Source organism: Mus musculus, chromosome 18, assembly GCF_000001635.26.
Source record: "Mus musculus strain C57BL/6J chromosome 18, GRCm38.p6 C57BL/6J".
Lineage (NCBI taxonomy): Eukaryota > Metazoa > Chordata > Mammalia > Rodentia > Muridae > Mus > Mus musculus.
Genome location: NC_000084.6, coordinates 11,665,317 through 11,680,342, shown reverse-complemented (window position 1 = coordinate 11,680,342; position 15,026 = coordinate 11,665,317). Strand labels below are relative to the sequence as shown.

Below are 15,026 nucleotides of genomic sequence, written 5' to 3'. Positions count from 1 at the left end.
AGTAATCTTTCAACAAAACCAAAATAAGATAGCCACACAAACATAATTCCACCTCTAACCAAAAAAAGAGCAGGAAGTAACAATCAATTTTCCTTAATATCTCTTAACATCAAAGGACTCAATTCCCCAATAAAGAGACATAGACTGACAAACTGGATACGTAAACAGGACCCAGCATTTTGCTGCATACAGGAAACACACCTCCGTGACAAAGACAGACAGTACCTCAGAATAAGGTCTGAGTAGGGCTGGAAAACAATTTTCCAAGCAAATGGTCCCAAGAAACAAGCTAGAGTAGCCATTCCAATATTGAATAAAATCAACTTTCAACCAAAAGTTATCAAAATAAAAAGGTATGACGGACACTTCATACTCATCAAAGGAAAAATCTACCAAGATGAACTCTCCATTCTGAACATCTATGCTCCAAATGCAAGGGCACCTACATTCATAAAAGAAAGTTTACTAAAGATCAAAGCACACATTGCACCCCATACAATAATAGTGGGAGACTTCAACACCCCACTCTCACCAATGGACAGATCATGGAAACAGAAACTAAACAGAGACACAGTGAAACTAACAGAAATTAATGAATCAAATTGCATTTATTTAACAGATATTTATAGAACATTTCATCCTAAAGCAAAAGAATATACCTTCTTCTCAGCATATTATGGTACCTTCTTGAAAATTGACCATACATATAATCGGTCATAAAACAGGCCTCAATAGACACAAGAAGATTGAAACAATCCCATGCACCCTCTCAGATCACCACAGACTGGTCTTAAATACCAACAAAACAATGGAAAGCACATATACACTTGGAAGCTGAACAACACTCTACTCAATGATAACTTGGTCACAGAAGAAATAAAGAAAAAAAATTAAAACCTTTTTAGAATTTAATGAAAATGAAGACCCATCATACCAAATACCATGGGGCACAATAAAAGCAGTCCTAAGAGGAAAACTCATAGCTCTAAGTGCCTCCAAAAAGAAACTGGAGAGACCTTACATTAGCAGCTTGACAGCACACCTGAAAGCTCTAGGACAAAAAGAAGGTAATACACCCAAGTGGAGTTGAAGGCAGGAAATAATCACACTCAGGGCTGAAGTCAACCAAATAGAAACAAAAAGAACTACACAAACAATCAACAAAGCCAGGAGCTGGTTCTTTGAGAAAATCAACAAGATAGATAAACTCTTAGCCAGACTAACCAGAAGGCACAGAGACAGTATCCAAATTAATAAAATAAGAAATGATAAGGGAAACATAACAACGAAATACATCTTAAAATAATTGTTCTGTTTGTTGAATACTAACAGCTGAAAATATTAAAATCATGTTCTACAAACATAATGGAAATATTATTAATTTTTCTCATTGTGTTTGAAATTAGCATTTTCTTAATGCTAAACTTCAAAGAGTTTTTGCTATTTTGAAATTTTTAAAATATACTTACTGATAAAATAATTTCCTAGAAACACTGATAATCCATTTTAAGTAAACGTATATTAAGACAATATATACACATATATAATGCATTTTAAATACTCTCTCACTATGTCAGGTTATGGTATCATATAAGGGCTTTTGATTATATTTCTTAATGATTCATTTTTAATATTCTATACTCCTACACTATGCTTAATTCCCAAAGAACATTTTGTATGTTCTAAAACAATTTAGTATTCAACATTAGATATATGACCATCAGTTATGGATAGTAGCAAATATTTTTTTTTGTTTTTTTGTTGTTGTTGTTGTTGTTGTTTTGTTTTTTTGTTTTTTCGAGACAGGGTTTCTCTGTGTAGCCCTGGCTGTCCTGGAACTCACTTTGTAGACCAGGCTGGCCTCGAACTCAGAAATCTGCCTACCTCTGCTTCCCCAGTGCTAAGGCTGTATTAAATGTTTATTAATGATATTTTTAGGGTATGAAAGGATACAAATATTCAAGTTGAACAAATTTTTTATATTATTTGATTCTCAAAATACTCAATACTATTAATATGTTTGATGTATAAAATGAATTTAAATAATAAAAAAAATTTAAGAAAAAGAAAAGAAAGAAATTATCTCACCACTAAAGAAAAAATAATTCTAGTTCAAGTGTTAGCCTTTTGGTAGCATATATGAAAGTGGAAAGTACCTAATTCTGGAAGTATTTTTTATTCTTGGGTATTGATCTCATCTGAGTGTGGGAAAAAGGTCTATGTATGAAGACTGCTATGTTATCTCAGGAATATATAGATAGAAATATTTCTATATTGATGGAAAGTGGAAACCTACAAAAGAAAAAAATCAGAGTAAGAAAAGATAGCAGAAATACAATTTATTAGTTTCCATATACTTGGAAATTAGATGAAATGTAAGCATCGGATCAGGATATTCACCTTTAAGTTCCCCTTATAGCTAACATTAACATTATTAACATTAACATTTATAGGTTAAGCTATGATTGCTAAAAATAGTGGCAAGCCATATATAAAACCTAGCAGTATATTGTCAGCCTTATAAAGAGCTTATACAACAATAGCGTAAGGCTAAGGGAGAAAAATCACTTCCAATCCCAGAAATGATTAAAAGCAAACCCAATGGACTCCCACTGAGGAGGAAATACTTTCTCATTCAAGCACCAAACGTACCTATCTTCTAAAATTTTAATGGTTTCCTGAAGGACTTTCTGCTGGTCTCTCAGCTGTTGATTTTTGGTGAAGAATTCTTCTAGTCTCTGTGCATCTCTAAAGTTAGAAAATAAAAATTTATAGAAAATTATAAAGACAGTTCTAATATTATAACTCCTAATTTGATCTACAAAACAAAAAGACCCAGCAACCACATGGTGGCTCATAACCATGTATAATGAGATCCGTCATCCTCTTCTTGCATGCGGGCAGAATAGTGTATACATAATAAATAAATAAATGTTTTAGTAAATAGTAATATTTGAGAAAACAAAACTAATAGGTTTACAGGGAAGACCCATTTTTAATAAAACTAATTTCTTTCAAAAACATTGGTGGAAGTAATTTAAAATGTATAATCAAGTAGTTAAGCACAATGATTTCTGAGTTTTAGTACTTCTTAAAAATGTTCTCCATTTTCATTTTTAAGAATGGCATCTGCACTAGTGGTTGTTATTTCAGGATTTACAACATTAGTAGCTGTAACACTGACCCAATGAGCAATATAAAAAAGATTCCATCCTGTTTCTAGTAATCAATTCCGAAACATTGAACCAATTAGGAAAAAGCCAAGCCCTGAAGCTGGAGAGCACTGGCTAGGGGACTTAGGTTTGAATCCTAGCACCCAAATGACTCCTCGCAACCATCTGGAACTTCAGTTCCAAGATCCAATACCTTCTTCTGGCCTCCATGTGCACCAGGCACACACATGGTGCACAGGGATATATGCTGGCAAAACATCCAGACACATACAAATAATGATAACATTAAGATTTCTTTTGAGAAAGTAAAAGTAAGCAGGGCTGCTGTGGTGCATTCCTTTAATCCCAGTACTTGGAAGGCAGAGAAAGAAGAATTTCTGTGAGTTCTAGGACAGCTAGGGCTCCACAGAAAAACTCTGTTTCAAAAAAAAAAAAAAAAAAAAAAAAAGAAGAAGAAGAAGAGAAAGTAACAGTGACAACATTTATAAAGGACATTAATACAGACAAAAAATGAAACTGAAAATCACAGCATTTAAGTGTAGTTCAGAATTTTAAAACGCAAGTAGCTCAAAAAAAATTTAGCAGCAAAGTCTATTTATTCTTAAATAAATATTTCCATTGTATTTCAAGTGGATGGAAAAGTGAATTTTGCCGGGCGATGGAGGCGCACACCTTTAATTCCAGCACTTGGGAGGCAGAGGCAGGTGGATTTCTGAGTTTGAGGCCAGCCTGGTCTACAGAGAGTTCCAGGACAGCCAAGGCTACACAGAGAAACCCTGTTTCAAAAAAACAAAAATATAACAAACAAACAAACAAAGAAAAGTGAATTTTACATATTAAGAAAATCTATTTTTTGTCTCATCCAATAAAATGCATTACCTTTGGAGTAATGTATATCATAGGGAGAGCCTACACATAAAATTTTTCTGAGGTCACAAATATAATTCATTATACATACATAGTATATACATGATTCATAAACATAAGGCAATACCATTAGTATTAAAGTCCATTAAAAGGCTAGACAGTTTATGAAATTCTTTTTTGAAGCGGAAGAGGAAGGTTCAAGACAGGGTTTCCCTGTGGAGCCCTGGCTGTCCTAGAACTTACTCTGTAATCTAGGCTGGCTTCCAACTCAGAGATCCTCCTGCCTCTGCGTCCCAAGAGCTGGGATTAGAGGTGGGAGTTACCACCACCAGGCCTTTTTTGGAGAGCAGGGGGTCAGTTTATGAAGTGTTATTACCCATAAAAAATAAAATTATGTCATATAAGGAACATTATGCTCCAGGAGCTGCACTAGGAATGACTTTTTCCTGGCTACTTTGCGAGGTGGTGACAGTCAGACTGCAGCAACATCTTTAGTTCCCCATTCAGCAGTCAGTTTGCCAGCTTACTTCTTGCTAAAATTAATCTTCATGTCGTCAATATTTAGTAGTTTTAAGAAAAGAAGCTGATCTTTTCTAATGATTCATTCTGGAAACAATTTCAGACTTGTAAATACGCTGTAAAGCATCTTCATAAAAATTAACACTAATAACAATATTAAGTAGTAACTAATTAAGAAAGCCTGACTAAATTTTGCCAGCTGTTCCTTTAATATGATTTCTCTGGTCCAGGATCCAACTTTGTATTTTTTATGTTTCCTCCAATGTGGGAAAGTCTCTCTGTCATGTCACTGCAAAGTATTGCAGTTATTTTATTGACTATGTTTCCCCATTATAACACTGTTTTGCTAAGAATATGAGAAAAGCAATATTGTGCCATTCTTTTTTTTTTAACTTTTTATTTTTATTTTTTACACTCCATATTCCATTCCCCGCTCCCCCATCTACCCTCTGACTGCTCCACATCCCACACATCCCCCCCACCCCTTCTCCACATGGGTGCCCCCCCACTTGACCTCTAAACTCCCTGGCGCCTCCAGTCTCTTGAGGGTTAGGTGCATCATCTCTGAATGAACACAGACCTGAAGTCCTCTACTGTATGTGTGTTGGGGGCCTCATATCAGCTGGTGTATGCAGCTCAGTTGGTGGTCCAGTGTTTGAGAAATCTTGGGGGTCCAGTTTAATTGAGACTGCTGGTCCTCCTACAGGTTCACCCTCCTCCTCAGCTTCTTCTAGATTTTCCCTAATTCAACCACAGGGGTTAGCAACTTCTGTCCATTTGTTGGGTGCAAATATCTGCATCTGACTCAGCTGCTTGTTGGGTCTTTCAGAGGGCAGTCATGATAGGTCCTTTTTTTGTGAGCGCTCCATAGCCTCAGTAATAGTGTTAAGCCCTGGGACCTTCCCTTAAGCTGGATCCCACTTTGGGCCTGTTGCTGGACCTTCTTTTCCTCAGGCTCCTCTCCATTTCCATCCTTGTAATTCTTTCAGACAGGAACAATTATGAGTCAGAGATGTGATTGTGGGATGGGAACCCCATCCCTCACTTGATGTCCTGTCTTCCTGCTGGAGGAGGGCTCTATAAGTTCCCTCTCCCTACTGTAGGACATTTCATCAAAGGTCCTTCACATGGCTATTACCATTTCTCCAAAGAACACAGGTTCCTTAAAACTATATTTATTTGTTTGTTTATTTATTTATTTAATGTGTGTGAGGATTTTACCTACATATATGTCTGTTCAGCACCTGTGTGCCTAGTGTTTTGAGGCCAAAAAAGCATCAGATCCCCTGAGACTGGAGTTGACAGTTATGAGCCATCGTTTAATCCTAGCACTCACAATGCAGATGCAGAAGCAGGTGGACCTCTGAGTTCAAGTCCAGCAGAGTCTACATAGATTTCAAAGCCAGTTAAAGTGACATACTTTTAAAAAAAGAAAAAAGAAAAAGAAAAAAGAAAAGAAAAGAGTAACACACTCACTTTTAACATTGCAAACTTCTTTTTTTTTTTGAGGCGGGGGTGGGGTGGGGCGCGGGTAGGGAGTTGAGACAGGGTCTCTCTGTATAGCCTTGGCTGTCCTGGAACTCACTCTGTAGATCAGGCTGGCCTCAAACTGAGAAATCCACCTGTCTCTGCCTCCCAAGTGCTGGAATTAAAGGCGTGTGCCACCACTTGCCTGGTGCAAACTTCTTATAAGAATTACCAGCAAACAATTTTATAGAAAACAATTAAATGTTTTAAAAAATATTATTTTAGACTTCTATGTATGTATGAATGATTTGCCTTTAATGTTTGTATGTGCACCAGTGCAGGTATCTGGTGCCTGTGGAGGTCAGAAGAGGACCTCAGATCTGCAACTGGAGTTAGATTGTATATGATGACATAGGTGTTGGGAATTGAATCATGGGTCCTCAACAAGAGCAACGAGTATTCTTAACCACTAAGGTTTAGTGCTAAGCCGTCCAGATGCATGCTTAAAGTTTGTTTTTCCTCCCATATCTGAATCTATTTCTGCTATCAAATATAGCTTTCCAGGTGTGAAGGAAAAGTTTCCCCCGGTTTTTGTTTTTTTTTAGATAAATATAAATGGTAAGTAAGCCTAGATTTCAGCTATAGTCTAGAGATATTAGAAGCATGAGACAAGGCAGGCCTCTAGGTATATGGGTATAAACTCACTTATCATAACGACACTGTTTTGTCATATGTACTGATGTTCTATTATGACATCTATTTCACATTGTCAAACCTGTAAAGTAAATCACCATGAGTAAAACCTACTTAAAACTTGAAAACCACATGATTCATAGTTTAATATTCAAAGCAATTCAGGGGGCCTTCTAGTCACTCTTAACTTCTTAAAAGTAGCATCAGAATATGTATTTGGCATTCACTTTTTTGTATATGTATACATTAGCATGCATACACACATGTTGTGTGGTTGTGTGTGATCTTTCGAGATACGGTCTTATGTAGCATGCACCTGCCTGGACTGTAAATCCTTCTTTTCTTGGTTTCTACCTCCCACGTACTGGGACTGTGGGTGCAGTGCAAGGCTCAGCTTTGTTGTTTAAGACACGCTTTCATGTAGCTGAAGCTATATAAATGAGATTGGCCCAGAACTCCTGAGAGAGTACAGGAATGCCACCATGCCTCTCACACCTCTCTGGTTAAGACAGGGTTTTTATGTAGCTTAGGCTGGACTTAAACTGATTATGTAGCAGAAACTAGTCTTAAACTCATAACCCTACTGCCCCTACTCTCAAGTGCTGAGATTAAGGGTGTCTGCCACCGTGTTTGGCTTCCATTTCCTACAAGTTTAGAAATCTCACAATTATTCTTCTCCCCCTTTGTAATACTTTGAGTATTAAGAATTCATATCCCAGAGAAAAGAATGATAAACACAAACAGTTCTCATTTCACTAAATATTCTATAAAAAGATGATTTTATATTATAATATATAGTAAAATATACATGTGCATGTTAACTAAGTCTGTACTTAGAAATCAGGCATTCTTTTTTATTTTAAAACATTTTAAAAAATCACAATTAGCTCAAAGCTAATTTATTTTTAACTAAGACATAAGGCTTTTTAAAAAATGAGACTGGCTATCACTATCAATTAATTAATAAATAAGACATAGGTATTACATACTGATACTTACAAAATTCGTTCCTTTTTCAGTTTGGTTACTTTGACTTGTAAACCTGCAAAGTAAAGCACAGTGTTTTGTTACACATTGTGCCAATTCTAAAGCAGTTAACCACGTCCCTGTATGAGGCGAATGCTACTCTATTAAGCCAATTTAGACTAGCTTCTGAATAATGAACCAAGTTGCATTTGATGTACAGTGTATTCCCCTTACTTGTACCCTCAGGCTATGAAAATAAATCTGCAGCATTATTGCTTTTAGTCTATTATATGACAGCCAAGTAGATTAAAAGTGAGTTATTTCCTTTCTAATAGAGAGCAAACATATAATTATCAGTTCACTATAAACTCTGTGTTCTGACACAGCCAATATATTTGCCAACAGTAATAGCACCTATGTAGGCTCAAATCTCTGGGGATTAAACTAGATTGTGGCAGGAACAAAGCTAAGAAACAAAGTTGCTTCTAGAAAAGTACTTGGGGCTGGTTAAGAGCACTGACTCTTCTTCCTGAGATCCTAACTTCAATTCCCAGCAACCACATGGTGGCTCACAACCATCTGTAATGGGATTCGATGCCCTCTTCCGTGTGTCTGAAGACAGCTACAGTGTGCTCATATACATAAAAATAAATAAAATCTTAAATAAAAAAAAGTACTTAAAAAAGGACACTAGGGGGGCTGGAGAGATGGCTCAGCAGGTAAGAGCACCTGACTGCTCTTCCGAAGGTCCTGAGTTCAAATCCCAGCAACCACAGGGTAGCTCACAACCATCCCTAATGAGATCTGACTCCCTCTTCTGGTGTGTCTGAAGACAGCTACAGTGTACTTACATATAATAAATAAATAAATCTTTTTTTTAAAAAAAAAGGACACTAGGATTTTTAACTCTAGACATATGTATTTTTCAGTTTTAATTACATCTGATACGAAACAAAATGGTAAGGGAAATAAGGATTAAAAAGTAATAGGGCATTCCTCATGGTAGTAACGAAGAGAAAAATAACCACTACACAAGCATGAAACACAGACTACAACAGCAACTAAATATAAACGCAAACCAAAGAGTCAATTACTAATTATAAAAATGAAGGGGTTGTAAAACTATAAAACCATACTTTTCTGAAGATACAAGAAACTAGTATAGTCTTTGGGAAGCAACTTAGCAATATATCAAAAGTTGTTCTCATTAGTATCTGATTTCCTGGGTTTTAATCTCTGTAGAAACACATAATAACAAAAATATTCAATGTTAAGCAATATAAAAATATTTAAAGTAGAGATGTCCACATAAAATATATATAAAGTATCATTTGATGGAATAAAAGTAAGTTTAGCAAACCAAACTATCTGAAGCATATCAAACAATCTTTATAATCTTCAAAACTCTCCTAAAACATACACTGAACTAGACCCTGTGCTGCATGCCTATAATATCAGCACTTAGATGGCTAAAGCAGGATGCTCACAAGTTTGAGACCTGGGCTACATAGCTGAGTCTATCTCAAAAAAAAAAGTCAAATTAGTTGAAATTTTCTAGTTGAACATAGTTTTTCTCTTCATCCTCTGCAAATCTGATTAATAAGAGAGTAAAAGGACTTTGATTCCTAATTAAGTTCATATTATAACATTTGTAATTTCTTCAACTACAACGATTATAATTAATTTAAAAATAAATTGCCTAGTTCTCTAAGAGTTTCACTTCCTTTCTTTTTTAAAGTTGGATCTCTCAGACTGGAGAAATGGTTCAGGCAGTTAAGAATACTGGCTGTTCTTCAGAGGAGCAGGGTTTGAGCCCCAGTACCCATATAGTGGCTCACACCCACTATAACCTCAGTTCCAAGAATATCCTCTTTTGATCTTCATGGGTATCAGGCAGGCACATGACACATATGCATACATGCAGGCAAAACACTCATACACATAAAATAAATATTTTAAAAAATTGGAGCTGGAGAGATGGCTCAGTGTTTAAGAGCACTGACTGCTCTTCCAGAGAACCCCGGTTCAATTCCTAGCACCCACATGGCTGCTTATTAACTGCTTGTATCTCCAGTCTTAAGGGATTTGATATGCTCTTCTGGCTTCTATGGGGAACAGGCACAGATACATTACTGCAGAACAATCATATACATAAAATAAAATATACTTAAGAAATTTTAAAACAAAGCAGGGTTTCCTTATGTTGCTCAGGCTGACCTCAAACTCAACTATGTAGCTCAGGTTGGTCTCAAACAAGAAAAATTTTAAGCAATTAACTATTAACATGAACAATTTGGATAGATCTCAAAGGGGACTGTGTTGAGTAAAATTTGCCAATCTCAAAGGATTATTATTTTTTGTATGACTCTATTTCTTGAAATAAAAAAAGTAGAGATAAAGAACAGATCATTAATGGTAAGAGATTGGAGGGGAAGGATGGGGGAAGGAGGCTAAGGATTTAGATAAGTGGCATGGAATCTTTAGTGGTAGACACGATGTATAATTACTAAATTGTACAGAACCAAAGCACAAGTGTAGGCTTCACACATACACAAGTATGCATACAGAACTGACGTGACCTGATAAAGCTAGTAAATTATAACAACAATTCCTTGGCTGTAATAACATATATGTATAAGATAAAGTATAACCAGGTATGGTGGTTCACACTCATAATCTCATCCTTAGGAGGTTAGGCGAGAGGCTTGCCATGAGTTTAAGGCCAACTTGGGCACAGAGTGAGTTCCTAGCTCAAAAACAAGCAAACAAAAAATAGACAATATAGGCTGGCAAGATGGCACAGGGAGTAAGAGCACTGACTGCTCTTCCAAAGGTCCTGAGTTCAAATCCCAGCAACCACATGGTGGCTCACATCAATCTGTAATGAGATCTGATGCCCTCTTCTGGTGCATCTGAAGACAGCTACAGTGTACTTATTTATAATAATAAATAAATCTTTGGGCCAGAGTGAGCAGGGACTGAGCGAGCAGGGTTAACCAGAGCAAGCAGAGATCCTAAGAAAAACTCAATTCCCAACAACACATGAAGGCTCACAACCATCTGTACAGCTACAGTGTGCCCATATACATAAAATAAATAAATAAATCTTAAAAAAAAAAAAAAAGACAATACACTACACTACCAGGAGGAAAACCTGTGGAAAGAGTATATGAGATGTCTTTGCATTCTTTCTTACAATTACATGTGAATCTACAATTAGCTTGAAATAAACAAAAAAGCAATAAGAAAGAAAAAGTGATTTAAAATATTTACAAGGTAATAAAAAAGGGAAGCTTGTGTTATAACTGGTAAAAGTTAACTGTTATGCTTTTGGTCAAAAAAAAATTTTTTTTTTCCTTCACAGCTGCCAAATTCCTACACCAAAGTGCTTTCTTTTTGTTGGGTAATGGTGACAAACTCAAGGGACCTTGGAAGTCCTCAGCAAAACAGTACTCCTGCAAAACTAAGAATTATGACCCCCATTAGAATGAAGACTACAGTCAGCAATTTTGGTCTCTTTTTTCCAATGTGGGGAATTTTACTTGCTGACAGATTTTCTTGTTTTTAATTTTTGCTGACTTCTAAAACTAAGGTCCGCTTCTCCAAGTGAAAAGTAGCCAAAGATGAAATGGATTCTAGCCATGAAATAAAGATTCTTTATTTTTTAGAAAAGACACAACAAAGTGGAAAATCCATGTAAAGTTCAAAAGAAACTTCTTGGGAAATATGGAAAGACTATTCTTTTATCTTACAAGCAGTCAACACCTGTGAGGCATCTGTTCTGTCATGTACATCAGCCCTGAAACAGGTTTCAATGTGCATATGTGTGTGTTTAAATTTTAGCATTTGCTATTCATCAAGTCAATTAGGAATCTACAATTAGAACCCCTATAAAGTGTGCTTTAATCCTGCTCCACACCCATCAGGAGGAATGAGGCTATACAACAATGTAGCTCCTGTATGAACAGGTAGTCTGTTCAACAAAGTATTTGCGATCATAACACTGGCAACGTATTGAGGAAACAGTGCTCAAAAGACTAAGCATTATAGGACATCGATTAATCATACATCTATTCATTCTATGAATTTTGGAGGAAATCAAGGGCAAGTATATGCTGTTATATTAAACTAAACAAGTTTAAAAGTTCATAGATGAGGTAAGAGTTAGTTCAATTTATGATATATAAACAATACCTAATGCTATTAATTCTTGTTTTAGTTCTTTAACCAGATAAAAACCATATAAGCAGAGCTTCATCTAAAGATTAAGTAATTTGATTTTACCAAGAAAAATCCTCCCTAACGATACAATAAATTACTTCTATTCTAAACTACAAACTAATTTATAAAATCAGCTATACTTAATATATATGTAATTTGCCTAATTTTTATTTCAAAATAGATAAACTAACTCTTGTGAATTTCACTGAATTTACAGTAGTTATAAATACAAATAATAAAATACTATAATAACTACTTAGAGAGTTCTTATTAGGCACTAGTACTATGAGCCAAAACTGTTGACTTTGTAGTACTTAAGTCATATGTACGTACGTATATAATGCTTATGTAAATACCTTTTTGTAATGTTGATGAAACATGTGAAAATAAGTAGAACAATAAACAACTGTAACAAAACCCAGACTTAAGGTACAGACATCCTGTCATGTTAGAGCCTCCACACTGTTCCATTTCTAAAGCAGTTGCAATTATGCCCTGCCCCAAAAGGCCTAGTTTCCTATGAAAATGGTCTAGGTTTATGAAACATAGAACTTTATATTGGCTGAGATGTGGTAGCAGAACCTAGTGTGGACAGTAAACACTATAAAATAGTATAAAAACCAAATATTCTAAATTTTACTTTGTTACTTGTGCTTTTAATAATAAATCCAATACTGAGATTTTTAAAAATAAAAATCCTACCCAAATATATTCTTGGGACTTGAATGTTAAAGAATTCTGAATCTTCTATTAAAACCTGATATTCTGAAATCAAAGCATGAAAGCTGTCTATTCTCAATGACATCTTAGACACTAGGATGAACAATGATGAAAGGAGTCAACTATGCTAAAAAGATTAAAAACTTAGTGACTAGTATCTTCCACAATTATCCCTCTGCAAACAATGCAGTTTGCAAACTGCTGATTTTCAACATAAGATGGGAGACCATTTACTTTTAGTTTTAAAAGAAATGCATGAAGCTTATTATATCCTGATTGGTGTACACACTGTTCTATAGATCACTGCTGTTGTTTTATTATGTTTTGGTTAAATGGAGCCAACAATAAAGCTCAACAAGAAACAGCAGGGTATACAGATGTGTGTAATTTCTTATGTGAAGACGTCCTTGGCTGTCTATATAAAACCATGCACCTCAAGTACTACTTACTCGTCCTAACATTCGCCTTTGTCTTTTACTCACACAAAGCTTTAAAAAGTAATGAGTCAAATTTGATTCCTATATAGACTTCAAAACCTGCACTGTCCAGACAAGTCTATGTTTGATGTCTTGCAAATAGCCTCTTGTATTAGTTTTCTAAGTAGATCCCCCATCATCTTTTTAAAAAGTAAGTACCCTCCAGGCAGGTCTTTGATGTTATTATATAGTCAGAGGATCCAGTTTTATAGGGAACTATGTAAAACTTATCGACAAAGGACCTAATATTACAAAAGCCCTCTTTTGTTTGGGAAATAGTCAGTAAGCCAAACTAAATTTTTAAATAATGTCAATTTTCTACAAATAGTGCTGACTATGCTAAATATGGTGGCACATGCCTATAATTCCAAGGCTATGAGGCTGAGGCAGGAAGATCTTGAGTCTGAGCCTGCTTGGGTTACACAGCAATTTCTAGACCAGCTGAGCTACATAGTGAAACTCTGTCTTAAACAAATAAGCAAAAACACTATTATTTAAGACTTTCAAAAAATCTATAAGTAGGAAATAAATCTGCTTCTTATACCTTACCCTCTTAATGCTTTTTATAGCACACCAACATTCCTGAGACCATGAAGCCTATTAAAAAAGCAGCAACAAGGATTGCATAATATAAAGGAATTACCAACTATAAAACAAGGGTGAGCTATTTACTATGTAGTATTTGTCAGATTTTATAACAAACATATTCTTTTACTCTCAAGGAATATATATATATATATATATTTGGTTTGATTTGGTTTTTTCGAGACAGGGTTTCTCTGTGTAGTCCTGGCTGTCCTGGAACTCACTCTGTAGACCAGGCTGGCCTCGAACTCTGAAATCCTCCTGCCTCTGCCTCCCAAGTGCTGGGATTAAAGGCGTGCACCACCACCACCCGGCTCGAAATATACATTTTTTTAATGTTACTTTATCATAAAACAGAGGTCTCCTGAAAACCCTGTTTACAGAAGAACATAAAGAAGAAACCTGCAAAATATATTTCCCTTTAAATAAACACTTAAATGGGTAAGTTAGTCAACTTTATATCGCTATAATAAAAACACTTAAATTAGAGCAAGAATTAGACTGGCCCAGAAGGCTCAGCAAGTATAGGTGCTGCCAGTCTGATGACCAGAGTCCAATCCCTCAAATTCACATAAGGGAAGGAGAGAGCCATTTCCCAAAGCTACCCTCTGACTGCACCTAGTCTATCTGCCTTATATGTAAGAACTCCTACATAGGGATAGGAAAAAGGCTGACACCAGCAGGGCACGGCTATGTATACCTGTAATAGCAGGAGATGGAGGCAGGACTACACTGCAAGGTTAAAATCAACTTGAACTATGTAATATCTGCTCTATCTATCTGATACAACATGGAAATAAGATGCTTAGAAGATAAAGGATTCATACACTAAAAATTATAAAAAATCTTTCTGAAAAAAAATTACAGAAAGCCGAAATATTTTATGTTCATGATCAGCCTGGGTTACATAGGAAATTCGGGACAGGCCTAGATCCTGTCTTTGAGAATAGGAGTTTGATGGTGGTGGTGCACACCTTTAATCCTCACACTTGGGAGACAGAGGCAGGTGGATTTCTGAGTTTAAGGTCAGCCAGGTCTACAGAGCTATTTCCAGGACAGCCAAGGCTATACAGAAAAACCCTGTCTCAAAAAACCAATTTAAAAGAAAGAAAAGAAGAAAGAGAAAGATAAATTGAGAGAGAGACAGACAGACAGACAGACAAGAATAGGAGCCACCTATCTAGCTCAGGCTTGCAGTCTGACAACTTAAGTTTGATCCCCTGGACCCACAGAGTGAAGAAAGAGAACTCACTCATGAAAGTTGTCTTCTACCTCCACACAAGCAACATGACACAGACAGTCCCAATAAATAAATAATGTTTTATAAACAAAATTAATC

At 35.8% G+C, this 15,026-nt stretch overlaps 1 protein-coding gene across 6 annotated transcripts in view; it reads right to left on the bottom strand.

Annotated features, from left to right (window-relative positions):
* Rbbp8 (retinoblastoma binding protein 8, endonuclease) overlaps positions 1-15,026 on the bottom strand; it is a 109,932-nt gene that overhangs the window by 62,865 nt on the left and 32,041 nt on the right. For 5 of the 6 annotated variants that reach the window (NR_045526.1, NM_001252495.1, NM_001081223.2 and 2 more), the window contains exons 3-4: positions 7,719-7,761; positions 2,653-2,748 (exon numbers count right to left, since the gene is read on the bottom strand). Coding sequence is in view for 3 of the 6 variants with exons in the window: in NM_001252495.1 (NP_001239424.1) it covers positions 2,653-2,748; positions 7,719-7,761 (139 nt within the window). In the remaining 3 variants the exon portion in view is untranslated. The remainder of the gene's footprint in view (positions 1-2,652; positions 2,749-7,718; positions 7,762-15,026) is intronic. The other variant, NR_045527.1, reaches the window with a different exon arrangement.